Raw genomic sequence first — 23,845 nt, forward strand, 5'->3', positions numbered from 1 at the left:
TATCATCTCAGGGAAGAAATACTAAGACTTTGACAGCATTTATTGATCTATTATTACTCTCTTGATTCTATGGATCCATTTATGGGCCAAGTTGTAAGATCTTACCATAAATTCTTAGCTGTGAATGCTTCTTCAATTCCTGTTTCTTAGTATATTGCCAGAATAAGAAGTTTAAAACTACCATTTTCTAATTCTAATTTTAAATACGGTAAAACCAGGCTGCATTTGAGACCTCATTAATATGTCTAAGTCAGATGACCCCAGCTACAAGATAAATTTCATGAAGGCCCTTTGGCCATTACAAAAAGGAATACAACCTATCTTCCCTATCTGAAGCCATTCATTCCTTCAGAAAATAGCTGCTGAGTATCTACTATGTGGAGAAGGAAATGGTGACCCACTCTAGTATACTTGCCTGAGAAATCCCATGTGCAGAGGAGCCTAGCAGGCTCACACGTATACTGGTCACAAAAGTCGGACACGACTTAGTGACTAAACCACCAATACCACCATCTACTATGTGGGGCTTCCCAGGTGGTACTAGTGGTAAAGAAGCTGCCAATGCAGGAGACATAAAATCCCTGGGTGGGGAAGATCCTCTGGAGGAGGGCATGGCAACCCGCTCCAATATTCTTGCCTGGAGAATCCCATGGACAGAGGAGCCTGGCTGGCTATAGTCCATAGGGTTTTGCATAGAGTTGGACACAGCTGAAGTGACTTAGCACACATGCACACATCTACTATGTGACAGACAACACTGGAAATGTAACAGTGAACTAAAAAGACAAGGTTCTGCTGTCCTGAAGTTAATATTCTAGTGGAAACAGAGAAACAGATAAATGTCAGGTAGTGCTAAGTGGTGAGAAATAAGGAGATGGAGTGGGGGTTATGGTTTGCAAGTTTACATAGCACAGTCAGGAAACGTGACATGAAGGAAAAGGGAGACAGTCGTGTATATGGCTAAGAGTGTTCCAAACAGAGACATGCAAAGACTTCGCTGGCAAATGCTTGGTGTGATGGCAGAAAAGAAGTCCACTGTGGCGAACAGCCTGAGAGTAAGCATGCTGTCAGCTGAGGCCAAAGCAGGATGTCAGGTCATAAGGGATGTATATTTGATTTGCTTTCACTGGGGTGGTGGAACAAATAACCTGAAAACAAAATTAGTAAGTCAAAGAGAATAGATTTCAGTTCAGTTCAGTCACTCAAGTCGTGTCTGACTCTTGGCGAACCCATGGACTGCAACCCACCAGGCCTCCCTGTCCATCACCAACTCTTGGAGCTTGCTCAAACTCATGTCCATCGAGTCGGTGATGCCATCCAACCATCTCATCCTCTGTCATCCCCTTCTCCTCCTGCCTTCAATCATTCCCAGCATCGGAATCTTTTCCAATGAGTCAGTTCTTCACAGTAGGTGGCCAAAGTATTAGAGCTTCAGCTTCAGCCCTTCCAATGAATGTTCAGGATTGATTTACTTTAAGATTGACTGGTTTGATTTTCTTGGAGTCCAAGGGACTTTCAAGAGTCTTCTCCAACACCACAGTTCAAAAGCATCAATTCTTTGGTGCTCTGCTTTCACTATGGTCCAACTCTCACATCCACACATGACTACCGGAAAAACCATAGCTTTGACCTTTGTTGGTAAAGTTGTCTCTGCTTTTTCATATGCAATCTAGGTTTGTCATAGCTTTTCTTCCAAGGAGCAAGCATCTTTTAACTTCATGGCTGCAGTCACCATCTGCAGTGATTTTTGGAGCCCAAGGAAATAAAGTCTCTCACTGATTCCATTGTTTCCCCATCTATGTACCATAAAGTGATGGGACTGGATGCCATGATCTTCGTTTTTTGAATGTTGAGTTTTAAGCCAGCTTTTTCACTCTCCTCTTTCACTTTCATCAAGAGGCTCTTTAGTTCTTCGCTTTCTGCCATAAGGTTGGTGTCACTTGCATATCTGAGGTTATTGATATTTCTCCTGGCAATCTTCATTCCAGCTTGTGCTTCATCCAGCCTGGCATTTCGCATGATGTGCTCTGCATATAAGGTAAACAAGCAGGGTGATAATATAGAGACAATATAGACATACTCCTCTCCCAATTTTGATAGACTTTAAACAATATATTTAGTATGAAATAAAGGAGAAAGAATTCCTATTTCTTAAATTAGGATTCATTTTCTTTTTACAATTGTAATCTGATTTGATTGTAACACTTTTCTAGCCTTTCTCACTATAAACCCAAAAGACTGAATTAAATTTCCAAAACTGAACAACAAATAATGATAAGAGGAAACAAAACTATGAGAGCAATGTCGTTTGCTGTGAATGTACACAAATGTTAACACAGAGAAATCAAATGAAGGCTGAAAAATAGCATTCAACTCCAAAAATTCAGACTGTGGGTTTCACAGCTGTCTTTTGTAATTAAAGACAATGCTATTCAAGTAATTTTTATCCATGTATGTAGGTGTGATTGCAAAGAGGGAGTGGGGAGTCTCTTCCAGGTGGCTCTGATTAAAAAAAAAAAAAATGCATCCTGTGCTTTGTGGTTGTAGCTCTCCCTGGGATTTTGTCAAGTATCTCTTCCTGATTGTAACAGTTTAAAATCAGCCCATCCATTCCTTTTGAACTAGCAGTCCATATCAGTGCCTCAGTGTTTTACATTATGTTGGTTTTTCTAACCACTTCCCCAAGTGGGAATGTACAAAAATAGATCCCTAAATCTCCCAGCCACCCCAGGATGTTGCCACAAACGCGATTTGGCCAAGCTGTTCAGTTGTTGACTTGACTCATCAGTCTTCTGGACCATTCATTTGCTTGCATTTGGGTTTTCATTATGGACACATACTAAAGACCTCCAGTGCAAATTTCACTTTGGGAGGACTGACCAAATGCAACCTCATGGACAGGATGACAATGTATCACAGGAGCACTGAGTCTGCAAACAATGAACAGACTCATTACTTTGAGAACAGAGAGCAAGTGGACATTTCCTTTACACAACACTTGGAGACAAACTAAGGAAACCTCTTCCTTCCCTTATCCACCGTGAGCTCCGTGGGTGCAGGGACCTTAGCTGCTTTGCTTAAGACTGATTGAGTTAAGCTATACGAAGCGCTTTCGATTGGTGTTGGGATATAGGCGCTGAATGAACTGAATTCTCAGCACCTGGCATATATACATATACACGCACACACACTATATATATATATATAAGTACATGCATTAATATATATTGGCTAGAGGAGTGAAGAAGGAACCAACTTCAGCGGAATTCCTATTATCCCACCACTAGAAAACCATGATTATGACCCCAAAGTTGAGGATCGTAATTATCAGGTCACGTATCCACAAACCCACTATGGAGCGCAATAATTACCAGCGTGTTGCATGCGGAAAGGGTAGAGTCTGGAGGAAAGAGGCAACTCTTGGTGAGTTCCCCCAAAGCTTTAGAACAATACAATCCTGTCCTGCAAGGAATCAAAAAAACAAAACAAAACAAAACACACAGGCCGGCTCTCTGATCGCCTTCCAGCCCTGCAGAGGGACCTCTTCCTAAACTGCCACCCCCAGGAATTTTCCCTTATCCCAGTTTCAAGGGGCAGGAAACAACCGGAATCTTTGTCAGGTCCTCGGCGCCCCGCCCCCTCCCCCAGAGCCCCACCCAGCCTGACGTCCCCCTCCCCCACAAGCGCCCCCGGCTGCACCCCGCCGCTCCCCTTCCTTCCCGCACTGCCCGGGCCGTCGGCGCGCACCAGGCCGGGGGAAGGGAAACCACCAACCCCGCGGCGGCGGCCTCCCGGAGCCAGCGGGCCGGCGAGGGGGGCGGGGCCTGGAGGAAGGGGGCGGGGCGGGCAGCTGCTCGCGCCGCGCCGGGACTGCCGGGCTAGCGGCGCCCCGACCCCCGGCCGCCAGCTCGGCCCCCTCCCGCGCCGCCTGCCGAGTTTCTCGCCCCCTGGCCTCGCACCGCCTGACGGAGCAGGAGTGGCCCGCCCCGGGCCGGCCGGCGGCGGGCGTGAGGCCACCGGGAAGGGGTTGGGGGCGCCCGAGGGGCCGAGCATCCTTCCCCTCGGCCCGCCGGCCCCCGCCTCCCGCCTGCCCTCCGCCCGCCTGGCCGCCCCGCCCCGCCGTGACCCCCGGCCGCCTCCGGAGCCCGACGCGGTAAGTGCGACTTCCTCCTCGGCGCCGGGGAGGGGGCCGCGGCGGGTTGGCCGCGCACGGAGGCCCGCTCCCCGCCCCCACGCGACCCTCCCGCCGGTTCCTCGGGGAGGCGGCCCCGGGCGTCTCGCTCCGGAGGGTGGGCCAGGCGGGGACCTCCTGGGGCTCGAACCGCGGTCCGGCCTCCGGCCGCTCAGTCGCGAGCCCGGAGCGGCGTCTGGGCCGCTCCCGAGTTGTGCAAAGTTCTAGACGCGGCGTTTGTGGCCGGTGGGCTGCTGTCCAGAATCAGTGCTTCCTCCCTGTACTCTTCTACCAATAAAACTTAACTGGAAACCATTCTGGACTTTTTTTTTCCCCTCGTTACCCTGAGGCTACCATAAGCTAAGTTTTTAGGTAATTGCCTCACCCTGGGAGTGTAGAAAATAAGAAAGAGACTTTATTTCAAGAAAAACCAGCGTGTCTGGTTGAAACTTTTTATTTAGGCGTTTCAGTTCTGGTTGAAACTTTTTCATTTAGGCATTTCAGTCGTACGCAGAGATCAAAACATGATGAAGAAAGTTTGCTGTATTAACGAGTAAAGCATTTCTGCCGTCTTTATTATTGATTCATTAAAAAAAATTTTTTAATGATACATTTACAAAATTCACAGTACAGAAGAGATACGCTGTCTCGCCCCACCCAGCAACATTACCAGTTTCTTGCGCATTTTTCCAGAGATAATATATATGCCAATCTCTTTGCTTTAAAAAAACAACAACAACACGGAAGTATTGTGTATTAAGTGCCTAGCAGTTATTGGTACCCAATAAATGGCAATTGTCCTTCCGTTTAAAAAAGCTTAATAAGTCTTTTTGATTATTAGACCGCTGAAAAACCAATAATGACCTCTTTGGATTTTAAGCATAGTGAATGTGACTATATTGTGAATGCGTATGTTCTGTTGGCTTCTCAAAGCTATATAAATACTTTTACACAAAGGTGACACTGATATTTCGGGGTACTGGGAAAGGTAGGGAGAAATCAGTATGAAATTGTAAGAAAGTAGAACTTGATGTATATAATAGTTACAAAAATGATTTAAAGCAACTTAGTGTCCATATGGTACTGTGGGGTAAAACAAAACTAAATGAAAAGTTGAAGCAGAGCAGGGAAAAAAAGTCAAGGGTAAGATAATACCAAGTGCCTAAGATCCTGAACTAGAGGCGAGTCACAGTTTTGGCTCTGAACATCGCTGGCAGCCAGGGGGAAGAAAGAGGAATAAAGTAAGTTTCAGTGTATTTCAAATTCTGAGATAAAAACAGACCAGTTCTTCTGCCTAAGCCCAGCATTTTCCAATAATTAGGCCTGAGAGGAAGGTTTTCTCATGGGGCCTAATAAAAAGAGATTGTTGTGATCAGTTGACAACATTTTTAAAGTATCTCTACAGAAACTGATGAATTTTGGATAACAATGTACTTCAGTGTAGAGCAATAGTAAGACTCTAAAGGTAAGCTCTGTAAAGGCGTTAAGCCTTTCATAATGATCCATTCATAATGTGTAGAGTTACCTAGAATAGTATTTCCCAAACTGTGTTCTGAGGCATGAGAAATCAGTAGTTTATTTCTTGAAATAAGATTTTAGCTTAAATAAGTTTGAGATAAGAAATGTCAGTAGTTTTTTGTTTTCTCAATTTCTTGGCTAATGTTACAGTTTACTTTTGTAAAGGGGGGTGTATTGTGTGACCTTCTCCAAATTTATTTGATATGGACCACAAATTCAAAACCACTGAACCTGTAGAAGTGGGTGGATTGCTTATCCTTCAAGCAGTCTTTGTGAATATTTCTTATAACTGAGATTTGATAAGAATGAGAGAGCAAAGGGCCTGAGGTTTACCAGTTTATTAAGAGCCAAAGTAAAGATAAAAGTAAAAGTCAGGATTTAAATGTGTGTATGTGCTCAGTTGTGTCTGATGCTTTGCAACCCCTTGAACTGTAATCTGCCAGGCTTCTCTGTCCATGGAATTTCCCAGGCGAGAATACTGGAGCGGGATACCATTTCCTCCTCCAGGGGATCTTCCCCAGCCAGGCATTGAACCAACATCTCTTTGCATTGGCAGGTGGGTTCTTTACCCCTGCGCCACCTAGGGAGCCCAGAATTTTAAAATATTTTACATCAAAGGAAAAGACTACTTTGCCCCAGAGTTCTTTTACAGTTCCTCATTGTTCTACAAATTGCCTGTTGGACCAAATGATCTCTAGAACTTCCTCCTGTTGTTCTGTGCTTTAGGGAACTTGGGATCTTGAATTAAACTAGGTTTAGGCAAGTAGAACCCCTTAAAGGATGATTTTAATTATTCTTGGATATAGATACATTATTAACATTTGCTTTTTATTCCAAACACTACTGGCACTATTACTGTCAGACCTGGAATTCTGTAGCTATAAGACATCTTGGAAAGCATGGTACATAATGGAGAGGATTTGGAGCCAGAATATCTGGGATTGTGCCATTAATGTGCAGGGTTGTTTCCAGTAAGTTTATGAACCTCTCTGAATCTGTTTCCTTATTTGTAAGATTACAATGATGACAGCATGCAGTTCATTCAGTGAATGTTGAGCGTCTAATAGGTACTGAGTAGTAGAAAAACAGCTTTAAGAGTGCAAATAAAATAATGTATCAAGAATCCTTTACTATAAATTATTTCCATTCCTGAGTGTAGATGGTGAGTGTTTCAACAGCAAGAAATATCATCCTATCCAAATATATTTGGCCTGTTGAGTTTCCGATAGCAAGTAGTGAGAGTTGAGAGAATGAGGGATTAGTCCAAAATTTTGACTCTGTTCAATTCTTGTGTTTGGATTTGGAGACTTAGGATAATGAGGGACACTTCTATAAGAAAGTATTCTATAAATCAGTGCTCCCCATCCTTTTTGGCACAGGGATGGGTTTCATGATAGACAGTTTTTCCACAGATGGGGTGGGGGGTGGTGTTGTCTCGGGATGAGTCAAGCACAGTACATTTATTGTGCGCTTTATTTCTATTATTACTACATCAACCCTACCTCAGATCATCAGGCGTTAGATCCCGGAGGTTGGGGATACTCTGCTATAAGCGATTCAATACTATATAAAATGTTACCATCCTGAAGATAAATTGAGGGCCAAAGGTATTCATTGTCTTCATTTATGTGCTCATGTCTTAGTGGTTTAAAACAACAAAAGATTGTTTCTCAGTCTTGCTAAGTGTCCAGTTAGGGTCAGCAGGAGAGCTCTGTTCCAGGAGTCATTTAGCGCCCCGGATCGTGAGAGGCTCATCTTAACACCTGCTTCCATGTTTATTAGGCAGGGGGAAGGATGTGATAAATTGCACATTGGCTTTTAAAGACTTTTAATGACACATATAACTTCCACTGCCATTTCATTGGCCAAACAAGTCATATGACTGCAACCCAGCTTCAAGGAGGAGGGGAAATGTAATTCTATCTTGTACCCAAAAAGAGGAAAATGGAGATAATCTTGGGATGGTCTTTTGGACTACAACTAAGCAGACTTTATAGTTCCATGAGTTAACACAGTCTGAATAAATCAAATCCAAACCATGTTTTTTCAGTATTCTATTTAGGGAATAGAAAACAGCATTTCTTTGTGTATATGTAATCATAGAATTATGCTAATGAGAATTATAAAGAACATCTTTTATTAATTGGAACTGAAGTGCTTTTGAAAACTCCCAATTAGACAAAGTGTTTGGCCAAGTGAATTTCATTATTTTTTAATTATATGTCCATTCAGTAAACATTTGTTAAATGTGGTATTGTATGAGGCCCTGTGTTAGATCCCATGAGGGTAAAAAACTGTATGGGAAGTTTACACCCCAACAGGAAACAGCTATAATTGAATTCTGTCTCCTTTTTTTCTCTTTAAAATAACATAAACAGAATCTTTTAATATGATAAAACTTGGTTATGTTTATCTACATCATTACACTTTGCTTCTAATCATCTTTTTTGGTCTTAGGGATTATTTGGTGATGTTATAGAAAATTACTTTAACTAATGTAAGCAGAAAGAGTATTTTGTTGGAAAAGGGGTATAGCTCTCTGTCCAAGAATCCAAGGGCAGGACGTGCAGTTGCTCAGAGGCAACTGGCATCTGCAACAGAAAGTTAGGAGCTGGAGCTGCTTTTCCTCTCCATATCTATAATTTCTTGCCAGTGTCTCTCTCCACACATACACTTTATTCCTCTTTTCTCTGTTGGCTGGCTTTCTCTGTTCTGCTCTTAAATGGGTGCATTTAACCTAAGAGTTCACAGACTTAAAGGAAAAGAATTAGAGCCTTTGGCCATTTCAGAAGAACTAATTTTTTCTAAGTGCCACATCTTGGTTAGTTCTTAAGGTAATTTACTATCAGAGTCTGGAAATGATAGAGTTGGCCCTAAAGTATAACAAGTTAGGGTAATTGACAACTTTGTAATAGAGAGAGAGGCAGTTCTAATCGCTTAGGATGAAAGAAACCTGTGATGTCCATGAAAGCACTACTACATAATTAACGTCAGCTGGCAAATCTAGTGGGACAGGCTGATTAGAATAATCAGGATAAGAAGGTAGAACTGGAGCTGACTTGTAGCAACAATATCCCCTCCCAGAACACTGGCAGATGCCATCTCCATTGTAATGCTGTCAGCCATCTCTTCCCTCTCCCAAGGTACAGATTACTGAATTGTCTAATGCTTATAAATCACCTACTTCTGATGCTAATAGAGGGCTCCCATGTTTCTTCCCATGACTAATAATGCAGGAAGACTGCTTTTCTATTCTTTTCTACCCTTCAGATTGATCTAGACAGTCTCCTTGGACATTTTACCCTTTAACGTGCCATTGCTGTATTTCTCCACCAACTTAACCTATTTTTATTGTCAATAAATTTCCATTCTTTTTCTTTGAACTGTGTACTTAGCTTTTCTACCAGAGTTTCCTTGCCATTCTTTACCTATGCAGTGTCTCCATTCATTTGAGTTGAAAAACATCCATAGCTTCACCTCAGCAGATGGCTGAAGGGATGGACTGTGGAGAGGTATATGTTACCCGGAAGAAGGCATCCCCAGGAGAAAAGAGTTAACAACAGAGGAAGGTGAGTAAAAGCTGTGTATGAGATTAGGTGGGATTTATCAGGGCTATATGTTAGGCTAAAAAAGGCAAAAAGAGGAATGAGTTTGGGTTCAGATTGTAGAACATCTGCAGCCTCATTTAAAACATTCTTAACAGTCTTGTTGCTGTGGAAATGATTGGGTTTTCTTGGGTTCAGACTTACAAAACTGCTATGGGCTTGTTTACTCAGAAGATATCAGACAGGAACCACAGCTGGCTGGCAAGGCAGCATCACATATTCCTCATCAGTGCTTGTGATCCTCACAGCAGGCTGTGTAAGCAGTTTATGGAGACACCTGGGAGACATCTCCCCACGTGAAAGCGTAGGTGCTAGGAAGCAAAGCTCACATCAGGTAGGTCCCAGAGCTGGCTTGGCTTAAAACCTCATATCCCACAGGAGACACTGTCTCTTCTATGACTCCATAGATTTAACTTCAGGGTCCCCTCGAGGGATGTGCCAGTTTCAAGAGCTATCACACCTAGGAAAGTCAAAGCCATTGCTGCTTATGAGGTATTTATAGTTCATTATAATTCCTCTGAGTCCAGATGCAAACTTAATCAGGGGGATCATTTTTACTTGAGGAATGTTGCCAGGTAACATAGTTAACATACCTACTTCATTAGATTGCCAAGGAAGTAGAACCAAGAGAGTTAACTGAAGGTTGGTAGTAGAAGAGAAAAAGGTTTTACCCACACTTGTCATTATCCACAGTGTCTTCCATAGCCCTTTTCATTCGGGAAGTATTCAGTAATATTCATTTTGTTAACTTTAATGTTGTGTGTTTTAACTCTTTTCATGACAGGAAGTATGAGATAGAGGGAAATAGAGAAGAGAAAGATAAGGCTGGAAGGTGGGCTGGGACCATTAGATTGTCAAAAACACTAAATTCCATACCAAAGAGCTTGGCTTTTATTTTTCGGGGGGCACGGGGTGGGGGAGGTTTTAACTAAGAGTGATGGGATCAAGAATTACACTTTGAAAGGTTAACTTTGGCTGTGGTATGGAGAGCAAATTAGAGATTTAGATTTGAGGACAGTTGGCTCATTTCTACTGAGTCTTCCCTTCTTTGGGCAGAGGGTCCTCTGATAAGCAGAAAGAAGGGAGAGTCAGTTCTGTGATCTGCAGAGTTTAGAATTACTGGACAGATTCTGCGTGGCACATTGGATGGAGGGGCCACACCACTCGTTTTTCTAAGTTTATTTGCCATCCCCCCTCCCAGTTTGGAGACTGGGAGTTTGAGAGAATGGCTCTGAACTGCCTGAGAACATTGGATTAACACTAAGAAATAACCCTTGCCTCCACTGGTCTCCACTGATCACCATGTGACTTACTTAGATTGCCTTCTTTTGCTTTTTACCGGAGTTAAATTATAAAACAGTCATTTGGTGGCTTTTTCTCTTCTTTCCTTCTTGTTTTGTTTTTTAGTTCTTAGTTATAGGTCAAGCCAGGGAGTTTCTTTAATGGCTAACTGGTTTAACGTTTGTAGTGATTAACCATTTCTAATTATAAGCTGTTGAGAAATGGTGCTTTACGTTTTTCTCCTGTTGTTTACATTGACCTTTTTATCCTTTCCTTACCCAGCTTAACACTGTTCTATCTAATATAAAATGCAGTTTGTAAAATCTGATTGGGCCTACCACAGAGTCAAGTTAATCTGTGATTGACACATTGTGTTCCAAGAACTCAGGCAGTTTTGCTTGGTTATATTAGTGTCTCAAGAGTACTGATGGCTCACTTTTTTCCATCACTGTAAAGCTACAGACAAGACAGAAACACTTACTGGATTTTGTTCAAGTCAGTAAAAAGCAAAATTATAGCTATCCAGATTATTACTTTTTATGGCACACGGGACAGCTGTGCGCATGCCTAACAAAGCATCTGGCAGGAAGTTAGCAGTGGTTTGCCATCATATTTATGGTATTAAGACGTTCATGCTTGTCACAACAAACATACACTTATATTCACAAAATCGGGAGTGGGCAGCAAGGAAATCTTTTTTACCTGTCACAAGTCAAAGGGCTATTTAAAAGTAAATATTTTGTTATTATTGGGCTTCCCTTGTAGCTTAGTTGGTAAAAGAATCTGCCTGCAATGCAGGAGACCCGAGTTCGATTCCTGGGTCGGGAAGATCCCCTGGAGAAAGAAATGGCAACCCACTCCAGTGTTCTTGCCCGGAGAATCCCATGGACAGAGGAGCCTGGCAAGCTGCAGTCCCTGGGGTTGCAAGAGTTGGACACTACTTAGCAACTAAACCACCACCACCATTTTGTTACAATTATGCTGTAGTCTTTAGAATATCAGTTGTGATAACTTGTATAGATAAGTTGGGGATACAAAGTCCATAAAATATTAATTTAGCTGAAGTTTTAAATGTTACTTGCTCTTCTGCTGTCTGTAAGTACTGATACACTGTTGAGAGATGAAAAGGTACTTTTGATATTAATGTGGGTCAGCACTTCATCCTATAAGATTCAGTGACAGGTTGGCAGGGAGCTTAAGTGGGGCAGGATCTGTGAGGCATTTGTACTTGGTGAATAAATGCCACATTGGCACTTAATTGTAATAAAGTTGAACTTAATAGTATATTGTTACATTAGGAGTGATACGTTAAATCTGTTCTATGGCTGTCTTCTAAATAGCTAACCTTGATAGCCTAGATATCAAATCAACTATACTCTGAATCTGCTTCCCAGTTTGGACAATGGTGGTAATTACCTACTCTACTTCTCACAAGGTAGTCATGAGCTACAAATGAGAATACCTTAAAAACAAGAAGCAGTGGGGTATCCTTGACAGTGTATGGTCTTTACAATCAGTCCTGGATTCAAATTGAACCCTGCTACTCATCATTTATTAATATATGTAATCTCACTTCATTTCAGTGGCTTCATCAGTTCAGTTGCTCAGTTGTGTCCAACTCTGCGACCCCATGGACTACAGCACGCCAGGCTTCCCTGTCCATCACCAACTCCCAGAGCTCACTCAAATTCATGTTCGTCGAGGCAGTGTGCCATCCAGCCGTCTCATCCTCTGTTGTCCCCTTCTCCTCCTGCCTTCAATCTTTCTCAGCATCAGGGTCTTTTCCAGTGAGTCAGTTCTTCGCATGAGGTGGCCAAAGTGTTGGAGTTTCAGCTTCAGCATCAGTCCTTCCAGTGAATATTCAGGACTGATTTCCTTTAGGATGGACTGGTTGGATCTCCTTGCAGTCCAAGGGACTCTCAAGAGTCTTCTCCAACACCACAGTTCAAAAGCATCCATTCTTCAGCCTTCAGCTTTCTTTATGGTTCAGCTCTCACATCCATTCATGACTACTGGAAAAACCATACCTTTGACTAGATGGACCTTTGTTGGCAAAGTAATGTCTCTGCTTTTTAATATGCTTTCTAGATTGGTCATTGCTTTTCTTCCAAGCAGATATGCAGATGACACCACCCTTATGGCAGAAAGCAAAGAAGAACTAAAGACCCTCTTGATGAAAGTGAAAGAGGAGAGTGAAAAAGTTGGCTTAAAACTCAACATTCAGAAAACTAAGATCATGGCATCCAGTCCCATCACTTTATGGCAAAAAGATGGGAAACAGTGACAGACTTTATTTTTGAGGGCTCCAAAATGACTGCAGTGTCCTCATATATAAGGGTAAAAGGGATGAACCCTGTTTCCCAAGTGACTGTAACAACCAAATGCCACATTCAGTATAAAGTATTACATGTTACCTTGCACATTTACACATTCACAAAATGGTAGCGGCTGTTACAAATTCAAATTCTTTCTTGATACTTGTACACGCTACCTCCTGAATCCCATTTAAATGAAGAGAAAACCAAAGATGGAGGAGGTGAAGTGATTTGTTCAAATTACGCGCTAGCTGGTGAGAGGCTCGATTATTGGCTCATGTTTTTTCTGCTGTGTCACTTAGGGTACCAGTAATAAGTGATTGTGTGGGACAGTGAGAGCAGAAACACCCCCACCGGCTAGCTCTGCACTGGCTCATGGCTTTAACCTAGTGCACGCTCTTCCCTCTGTAAAATGTACCTCCTGATCCTGAAGACCGAGAGATCACTCATGGCTGAGTAGGCTGCTCCAGGGCAGACCTGCGTGACTTTGGGCCTACCCACTGAGTTGGGTACTTACCGAAAGTTGGTTGTGTTTATTCACAAACCTGTTTTTAACTGTTATGCTTATTACAGTAACTATTAAACATTAATAAACATGTAAATTAATGGGAGTGTAAGGAAACGACGTTTTTTATTCTTGAAAATTAAGTTGATTGCTTTGGTATATCATCTCAATATAACGGAAACAGCAGATTGGCTATCAAATTTGATGAAGCCTAGAAAACTGTAAAAGACTATGGGGAAAATCCTCAAAGTCGAAAGCAAAACCTGTCAAAGTGTTCAAATCCATGGTCCAGCTAACTGGTTCTTTAGGCTATTAGTGATTCTCAAGGAATCTCCAAGCCAGACTTCAATAGTATGTGAACTGTGAACTTCCAGATGTTCAAGCTGGTTTTAGAAAAGGCAGAGGAACCAGAGATCAAATTGCAAACATCTGTTGGATCATAGAAAAAGCAAGAGAATTCCAAAAAAATATCTAATTTATTGATTATGCCAAAGCCTTTGACTGTGTGGATGGACAGTTTCACAACAAACTGGAAAAGATGGGAATACCAGACCACCTTATGTACCTCCTGAGAAATCTGTATGCAGGTCAAGAAGCAACAGTTAACTGGACATGGAACAACAGACTGGTTCCAAATTGGGAAAGGAGAACGTCAAGGTTGTATATTGTCACCCTGCTTATTTAACTTATATGCAGAGTACATCATGCAAAATGCCAGGCTGGATGAAGCACAAGCTGGAATGAAGATTGCCGGGAGAAAGATCAATAACCTCAGATACGCAGATGACACCACCTTATGGCAGAAGGTGAAGAAGAACTAAAGAGCTTCTTGATGAAGTGAAAGAGGTGAAAAAGCTGGCTTAAATCCACATTCAGAAAACTAAGTTGGCATCCAGTCCCATCACTCCATGGCATCTAGATGGAGAAACAGTGAAAACAGTGACAGACTATTTTTTCAGGCTCCAGAATCACTGCAGATGGTGACTGCAGCCATGAAGTTAACAGACGCTTGCTGTTCGGAAGAAAAGCTATGGCTAACAGCATATTAAAAAGTAGAGACGTTACTTTGCTACAAAGGTCCATCTAGTCAAGGCTGTGGTTTTTCCACTAGTCATGTATGGATGTGAGAGTTGGACCATAAAGAAAGCTGAGCGCCAAAGAGTTGATGCTTTTGAACTGTGGTGTTGAAGACTCTTGAGAGTCCCTTGGACTGCAAGGAGATCCAACCAGTCCATCCTAAAGGAGATCAGTCCTGAATATTCCTTGGAATGACTGATGCTCAAGCTGAAACTCCAGTACTTTGTCCGCCTAATGTGAAGAACTGACTCATTGGAAAAAACCCTGATGCTGGGAAAGATTGAAGGCAGGAGGAGAAGGGGACGACAGGAGGAGATGGCTGGGTGGCATCACCGACTCGATGGACATGAGTCTGAGTAAACTCGAGAGTTGGTGATGGACATGGGGGCCTGGCGTGCTGCGGTCCATGGGGTCACCAAGAGTTGGATGTGACTGAGCGACTGAACTGAACTGAAGGAAGTAAGGAGCCCACACTGGAATGTAAATTAACTACATCACTAAGCACAGTGTTTGGATCCACTGACACTTTTTTCATTGTAGGACTTTCTCCTTGAAGGAAGCATGTTGCTTCCTGACCTGCATACAGATTTCTCAAGAGGCAGGTCAGGTGGTCTGGTATTCCTAACTCAGAATTTTCTGCAGTTTGTTGTGATCCACACAGTCAAAGGCTTTGGCATGGTCAATAAAGCAGAAGTAACATGTTTTTCTGGAACTGTCTTGCTTTTTGGATGATCCAGTGGATGTTGGCAATAAGGAGTTCATGATCTGAGCCACAGTCAGCTCCTGGTCTTGTTTTTGCTGATTGTATAGAGCTTCTCCATGTTCGGCTGCAAAGAATATAATCAATCTGATTTCATTGTTGACCATCTGGTAACATCCATGTGTAGAGTCTTCTCTTGTGTTGTTGGAAGAGGGTGTTTGCTATGACCAGTGCATTCTCTTGGCAAAACTCTATTAGCCTTTGCCCTGCTTCATTCTGTACTCCAAGGCCAAATTTGCCTGTTACTCCAGGTTTTTCTTCCTACTTTTGCATTCCAGTCCCCTATAATGAAAAGGACATCTTTTTTGGGTGTTAGTTCTAGAAGATCTTGTAGGTCTTCATAGAACCAATTTCAGCTTCTTCAGCGTTACTAGTCAGGGCATAGACTTGGATTCCTGTGACATTGAATGGTTTGCCTTGGAAATGAACAGAGATCATTCTGTCGTTTTTGAGACTGCATCCAAGTACTGCATTTTGGACTTGCTTGTTGACTATGATGGCTACTCCATTTCCTCTAAGGGATTCTTGCGCACAGTAGTAGATAATGGTTATCTGAGTTAAATTCACCCATTCCAGTCCATTTTAGTTCGCTGATTCCTAAAATGTTGACGTTCACTCTTGCCATCTCCTGTTTGAGCACTTCCAGTTTGCCTTGATTCATGGACCTAACATTCCAGGTTCCTATGCAATATTGCTCTTAAATCATTGGTCCTTGCTTCCATCACCAGTCACATCCACAGCTGGGTGTTGTTTTTGCTTTGGCTCCATCCCTTCATTCTTTCTGGAGTTATTTCTCCACTGATCTCCAATAGCATATAGGGCATCTACCAACCTGGGGATTTCATCTTTCAGTGTCCTATCTTTTTGCCTTTTCATACTGTTCATGGGGTTCTCAAGGCAAGAATACTGAAGTGGTTTGCCATTCCCTTCTCCAGTGGACCACATTTTGTCTATCTATCTATCTGTATGTTAGTTGCTCAGTCATGTCCACCTCTTTGCAACTAACATACATATATAAGGATACAGTATCCTTCTTTCTTAACCTATTTATGTTAATGTTAGCATTCATATAGTCACCTAGGCTTCCCTCATAGCTGAGTTGGTAAAGAATCTGCCTGCATTGCAGGAGACTGGGATTCATTTCCTCGGTCGGGAAGATTCGCTGGAGAAGGAAATGGCAACCTACTTCAGTATTCTTGCATGAAGAATCCTGTGGATAGAGGAGCCTGGCAGGCTACAGTCCATGGAGATGTAAGAGTCGGACACGACTTAATGACTCAACCCCCATAGCCATCCATGTTTGAAAATGCTGTCTTCTGTGACCTCTTCCTATCCATTTGACATGGGCATTTTATAAGGCCTGACCCTGTAATAGGTTTTAACAGCCATTCCCCTTTCAGATCACATTTCTTCTAGCCAAGGTTACTATCCTGTCACCTCAAAGAGTTTTCTAACTGATTTTCCCACCAATGGCATCTTCCCTTACAAATCCATTCTTCACCTGCCAAATTAATTTTTTTGAGGCATACTTAAATTTTCAACTCAAGAACCTCATCTTTTCCAGAATAGAAGACATATTTACTCCTTGATAATTAGTAAAGGTTTCATTCAAAACCCTCTTCTGCTGTATTTTAAGACCTTTCAGATGAAGGTCTGTGCCATTAATTTAGTCATTTATTCTTTGATCTAAATTCAGGAAATGTTTGAATGTTGTGCACTATACAAGTTGTTAGGAGTATAGTGACCCCTGCCCTGATGGATTTTACGGTCTATTTTCTCATCTTTGAGTTCTTTCTACATATAGCACAATTTATTGAGTTTATATAATTACAGGATTCTTTTTTACCTTTATAATGTTTGCTTTTATGAGTTTGGAAAAGAGGTACAGAGTATCTGATATATTTCTGGAATTAAAGTTAAATCTCACATCTTTCCTGATCTAGGTACTTAATGAACATTTTCTTCTATCATACATTTTAAAATTTTAGTGAAATTAAATGTCTTCAAATTGTTAAAATAAGCCAAATTCCGATAAAAGACTTAATTTGACAGTTTTAAAAGTATCCTAGAATTACCAAACTTTAAAAGTTTCTTTGAAATCTTACGTTGTAACTTATTTTAGTTGAGAGGAAAACTGGGGAGGTGAAGTGCGGCTGAGTTAGGACAGTGAATTAGTTCCTGATGTGTTTTATGCCTTATATATTACTGGTATATAAAACATGTACCATATATATGTTTTATGACATATGTATATTTAGTATATATTGAAACAATAGGAATAGATTCATTAAAATTGATTACTCATAAAACAGACACTGTTGTTTGTGAAAACTCCATGTGCAAAGAGGTTTGTATAATAGTGATTACCCATATAAACCAGTTACTGGATGGCTGTAATTTGAATTGCTGAGTGAAGCCATAGCTTTGAAAGCCACACTGTTGCAGTGAGCTCATCAGCAGTCTATCTTAATGACATCTCAGTGTTGCTATTGTCATATTGAATAACTTCATCTTTTATATTCACAAACTTAACATTTGAGCAGTTTTGAAGCAGAAGTTGCATGTGGATTCCTTAATTACATTTTGAAAAATGTATTCATAATTGACACATCTATTTTAAACAGTGTGTGACCCTTTGTATCCCAAGTTTAAGTGAAGCAAAGTTGTTAAAACAAGAAAGAGTTACGGAATGTAATTTGATAATCAATTTGAAAAAAATGTTATGTCAATCTTAAAAGACGTTTGTTGTTTAGCCAATAGATGTCAAAGTGATAAAAATTTTTATACCCAAAGAACAAAATAGAAAAAAAGAAATTCTTAGAGTAATATGTTGTGAATTTTCCTAAGTTGAAAAAATACTAAAGAGGTTTTCTCACCAGCAGTAAATGTTTTCTAATGTTCTTTTTAACATTCAATTCTTAAGTTTATTTTATAATTCCAGAAGTGTACTTTTCAAGTATATGTCTTTTATTATTGCTCTTCTAGCTACTGGATTCATTCATTCATTAGAGAAATATTTATTCAGCATCTGTCTTTCAGATACTGTTCTAAGTGCTAGGTACAGCTGTGAGCCAAAGTTCTACTGCAGCTAATTTGTCATGAGCATAAAAGTAACAAGGGAATAAACATCTAATATGCCTGATGGTGACAAGTGCTATTAAAAAAAGGAAGAGGGTCAAGGAGATAGTGATGATGGATCTAATTTTTATGTGTAACCCTTGCAAACCATTTTGATAATTTAACAGTGTAATGACTTTTAGTATGTATTGATCTTTCATCAGTAATTATTCCAAGAAGTACTTCTCATCAGAATTGCATAAATTTTTGAGTGAAACAATATGATATTGTATAGTAAAAGTCACTGGGACAGAAGAAAAAGTGTTATCTAAATAAACTCTGAATTCCATGCCATGAAAACATTAATGCTTAAGTTTACTACATTACATATTTTTCATAAGGAAAATATTTGGCCCAAGAATTCAGTGTTAACACTGGGAAGTAGTTCTATAGACCCTTTTCTATCATGGTGACTATAGCAAGCTACTTTATCAATAGATAATCTTTAATAGATGTTGTTAAAGTGAAGATTTTTTCCCCAAAATACATACCCAGGCTTAAGCTTAGGCAGAAATTGTTAGAGACCTAGCTATGAAGGATTTTCCAGCAAACTCTGTCTTTGAGGAGGATTTTCCAACTTTGCTTACCTAAATTCTCTACATTTGTCATCATTACCCTTATTCAATTTGACACTTAAAAATTTTCTTGTATCGATTATGAGAGGAGAAACTAAAGAACTAAGAAATAAAATAACAGAATTAGATCTTTTATTTTAAATATTTTATTTTAATGGTCATGTTGTCCTCTAAGCTCTAATTTTTCTTTGATTAAACTTGCTAGAAGGGAAGAGATTTTTAGAGCTAGGTCTCTAATTCTTTTTATTTCTTAATTCTTTAGTTTCTCCTCTAATCTTTATTATTTCATGACTCCTTCTTTTAGAGGGATTTTCAACTTGAATAGACGGCTTAGTGCATGTCTTTTCTTTCCTTTTAAAATAACCGATGCATTTAGAAAGTCACAGTCTTACGGTAGAGGAATTATCGCACCTACAGTGACTGTCCAAGCCGTCCACTGTGCTTAGGTACCATCCCTTTTTCTTTTATCTTTTATCATCCCTTTTTTTGCTCCAGTGCTCCCACCTACAATGATCAGTCTCACCTTCCTGTTGGATCATTCTCATCATTCTAATATGTTCCATATATTTAAAATCAACAAATATGTAGACAAAATAGATCCATTACCTTGATTCCTCTCAATTCTTCTAGCCATTATCTCGTTCCACAGCCTCACCATGGAGCAGAATTTTCTGAAGGTGTTCTCTGTACATGCTGTCTCTTATTTCTCATCTACCATTAACTCTTCAACCCATCACAATCTGGCTTTTGTCCCCAACCCTTTACTGAAACTGTTTCTATCTTGATTTGGCAAAATTTTTATGTTGCCAATTCTATGGACATTTTTCTTCGCACATGGTACCTGACCTCTTATTTGACATAGTGACCATGCCTTTTGCCTTGAAACACCTGTGTTCCTTGACTTGCCTAACACCAGACCCTGCAATGTTCCTCTGCTTCATTGGTTATTCCTTCTTGGTGTCCTTTGGTGCCTTTATCTGGTAGAGTTCTTTGGAGCTTGGAACCGAGTTCCAGGAACATTTTTCCAGCTATCTAACATCTCCATCTAGATGTCCCAAAGTTACCTCTAACTTAAAAAGAAATGAATACTAATTTTTAAAATATCATAGCTAATGAGGGAGTATGAAAATGACTGGATATAAGATAAATGTACTCAATATTTTTACTATAATGGCAACAACCATGTGGAAATGCTAGGAAAAAATGCATTTACAACAGTGAGAAAATGAGAAAAGAACATAATAAAAATTTTAATAAGGCACAGAGTCTATAGATAAAATATTTAAAAACCTTATTGAGCATAAACTAAAAAAAAAAACAAAACATGTATGCTTTGATGTGAAGCCTTGATACGATAAAATGCCAGTCATCTTAAAGTTAATACACAAATTTAAATTAGAATCTTAATAGGGTTGAAGTTTTTTTGAGAGGATTGAGTAATATTGAAGTATATATGGAAGAGTACATACTCAAAATTAGTTTAAAAATTATTGTATAAGAATATATGTGGAGATGGGAACTTTAACAGATATTTAACATTTTATAAATGTACTGGAATTAAAACACTATAATATTGGCATAAAAATAGACAAATAGTGGAACAGAATTATCATCCTGAATTGCTAAAGTTCTTAACAAAAATACCTCAATTCAGTGGGAAGAAGGTGGTTTATATCAAAATGATGTTGGTAATAGAGGGCTCATACTGGAAATATGACTACTGCACAATTGCACTCGTCTCACACGCTAGCAAAGTAATGCTCAAAATTCTCCAAGCCAGGCTTCAACAATACGTGAACTGTGAACTTCCAGATGCTCAAGCTGGATTTAGAAAAGGCAGAGGAACCAGAGATCAAATTGCCAACATCCGCTGGATCATCGAAAAAGCAAGAGAGTTCCAGAAAAACATCTACTTCGGCTTTATTGACTATGCCAAAGCCTTTGACTGTGTGGATGGACAGTTTCACAACAAACTGGAAAATTCTGGAAAAGATGGGAATACCAGACCACCTGACCTGCCTCCTGAGAAATCTGTATGCAGGTCAGGAAGCAACAGTTAGAACTGGACATGGAACAACAGACTGGTTCCAAATAGGAAAAGGAGTACGTCAAGGCTGTATATTCTCACCCTACTTATTTAACTTATATGCAGAGTACATCGTGCGAAATGCTGGGCTGGATGAAGCACAAGCTGGAATCAAGATTGCCAGGAGAAATATCAGTAACCTCAGATATGCAGATGACACCACCCTTATGGCAGAAAGTGAAGAAAAACTAAAGAGCCTCTTGATGAAAGTGAAAGAGGAGAGTGAAAAAGTGGGCTTAAAGCTCAGCATTTAGAAAACTAAGATCATGGCATCCAGTCCCATCACTTCATGGCAAATTGATGGGGAAACAGTGGCAGACTTTATTTTGGGGGGCTCCGAAATCACTGCAGATGGTGACTGCAGCCATGAAGTTAAAAGATACTTGCTTCTTGGAAGAAAAGCTATCACCAACCTAGACAGCATATTAAAAAGCAGAGACATTACTTTGCCAACAAAGGTCCGTCTAGTCAAGGCTATGGTTTTTCCAGTGGTCATGTATGAATGTGAGAGTTGAACTGTAAAGAAAGCTGAGTGCCGAAGAACTGATGCTTTTGAACTGTGGTGTTGGAGAAGACTCTTGAGAGTCCCTTGGACTGCAAGGAGATCCAACCAGTCCATCCTAAAGGAAATCAGTCCTGAATGTTCATTGGAAGGACTGATGTTGAAGCTGAAACTCCAATACTTTGGCCACCTAATGCAAAGAGCTGACTCATTGGAAAAGACCCTGATGCTGTGAAAGATTGGGGGTGGGAGGAGAAGGGAACGACAGAGGATGAGATGGTTAGATGGCATCACCAACTCAGTGGAGATGAGTTTGGGTAAACTCCAGGAGTTGGTGATGGACAGGGAGGCCTGGCGTGCTGCAGTCCATGGGGTTGCAAAGAGTCGGACACGACTGAGCAACTGAACTGAACTGACTGATAATACTTACTGTTGACTAGTGGGCCTGTGAAAATAAGAAGGATACCCTCACTTTAGTTTTGAAAATATGAATTTTATGAAAGTTAACTATCTTTTCGAACTTAAAATAGACATACTTTCAACCCAGCAATTCCACTTCTGTGAATAAATTCCATAGATAACAAAAGTCTTACAAGGATTTTTATTTCAAAATTAATTTAATAGCATAAAACAAGCGTAAAATCAATCTGCATGCCCACTAGCAAGGAAATAGTTTAATAAATTGCGTTTTACAGTTATGAAATGTTATGCAACTATTAAAAAGGTCATGATTAGTTTACATTTCCATGTATATAATTTTGGTGAGAAAAGCAAAATGCCAAAAATACATATACAATATGATCTCTTTTATAAAACAAAATCATAAAAACTCCTACATATATGTATGTAAGTTTGGATATGAATTTTATAACTATGGAGAAAGATGTGAAAGGCTATACACCAAGCTGTCAACATTGATTACCAGGAAGAATGAGTGGGGAAGATCTACAAAATAAGTATCTCAGTGAAGAAAAGCATGCAGCGTGAGCCTGCTGATGTAGAAGGAGGGGGCAGGGCGTTATATATACATGCATATGTATGTATTTATGTAACTAAACCCATGATTATTACAATAGTGGTTAAAAACTGCTGCTTGGCCTTTGCCAACCGAAGATCCTGCTGCTGCTAAGTCACTTCAGTCGTGTCTGACTCTCAGACCCCATAGACGGCAGCCCACCAGGCTCCCCCGTCCCTGGGATTCTCCAGGCAAGAACACTGGAGTGGGTTGCCATTTCCTTCTCCAATGCGTGAAAGTGAAGTCGCTCAGTCGTATCCGACTCTTAGCACCCCATGGACTGCAGCCCGCCAGGCTCCTTTGTCCATGGGATTTTCCAGGCAAGAGGACTGGAGTGGGGTGCCAATGCCTTCTCTGACCGAAGATCCTAGTTTCCCTTTAATCAGAAAGCCTGTTTCAGGGGCTAATCTCCCACCTGCATCTCTAGCCTACTCAGAAGAGCTTCTCTACTCAAGAGGTTATTTATTTAATGCATTTCTCAATTCCTCTGTGACAAGGGTCTTTGGCCCCTCTTGGGACTGGAGGCGTGGTTCAACATTTTAACATTCACGTCTTTGGATTTCTTCTCTATCACATATTGAGAAATGTCTGGCATCTCAATGGCCTTTAAAGTCCATTCTTGTGTTCAGGCTTCAACCAGTCAACCAAACAGCAAAACAGTTAAAATTAGTGATTGGAGCTGGCACATTGTAAATGGACTCTCTGGTAAGTGTTCTCATATTGACAGATTGAATCCAATTTAAAATTTTATTTATATAAGTTATATTTATTAAGATAAATTCTTTATTTGTAATGTTCATTTAATTATTCTTTTCTCTGCCACAATAAATAGCCCCCTTAAAAGAAGGATCTTTGTTATTTGTCTACCTCTTGTGGTGCCTTAAACATATAAATGCTTGGTAAATATTATATTTATTTGCATGAAGACAGCGATGGTAAGATCATCATGAACTACTGCAGTGGCCTTTCTCTGTGGGTCTATACCAGTGGCATTTCTTCATTGTGTGGGTCTGTTCAGAGATATTTACCATCTCTGGCCCCTGCCCACTCAGTGACCTCTTTGGTCATTCCAACAACTAAAAATCCGTGCCCCGTACTTTCGGGGTGTGGGAGCAGAGGGGTTGGTGCTACTCTTGTTGAGAACCATAAGGCTAGAGTAGTTGGAGAAGCCTTTCTAAGGGGCAGCAGTGCCAGTGATAAACCTTGAAGGATGAGTGGATTTCCAAAACTAGAGAAATTGGGACACAAACAGCGTGTGGAAGAGGAAGCACCATAATGTAGACTCTGAAGCGGTGTGTCCACGTTGGAAAATAGAAAC

The 23,845-nt window shown here is 40.6% G+C and overlaps 1 protein-coding gene across 5 annotated transcripts in view; it reads left to right on the forward strand.

The window, feature by feature from the left end:
* Window positions 1–4,027: 4,027 nt before the first annotated feature.
* KLHL5 (kelch like family member 5) overlaps window positions 4,028–23,845 on the forward strand; it is an 82,780-nt gene continuing 62,962 nt past the window's right edge. For 3 of the 5 annotated variants that reach the window (XM_043870989.1, XM_043870990.1, XM_043870992.1), the window contains exon 1: window positions 9,126–9,258. In XM_043870989.1, coding sequence (XP_043726924.1) covers window positions 9,206–9,258 — 53 coding nt within the window. In that variant the 5' untranslated portion in view covers window positions 9,126–9,205. Of the gene's footprint in view, window positions 4,154–9,125; window positions 9,259–23,845 lie in introns of those variants that run through there. The other 2 variants (XM_043870993.1, XM_043870991.1) reach the window with 2 other exon arrangements.

The sequence above is a fragment of the Cervus elaphus genome, chromosome 17 (genome assembly GCF_910594005.1).
Source record: "Cervus elaphus chromosome 17, mCerEla1.1, whole genome shotgun sequence".
In the NCBI taxonomy this organism is placed as follows: Eukaryota; Metazoa; Chordata; class Mammalia; order Artiodactyla; family Cervidae; genus Cervus; species Cervus elaphus.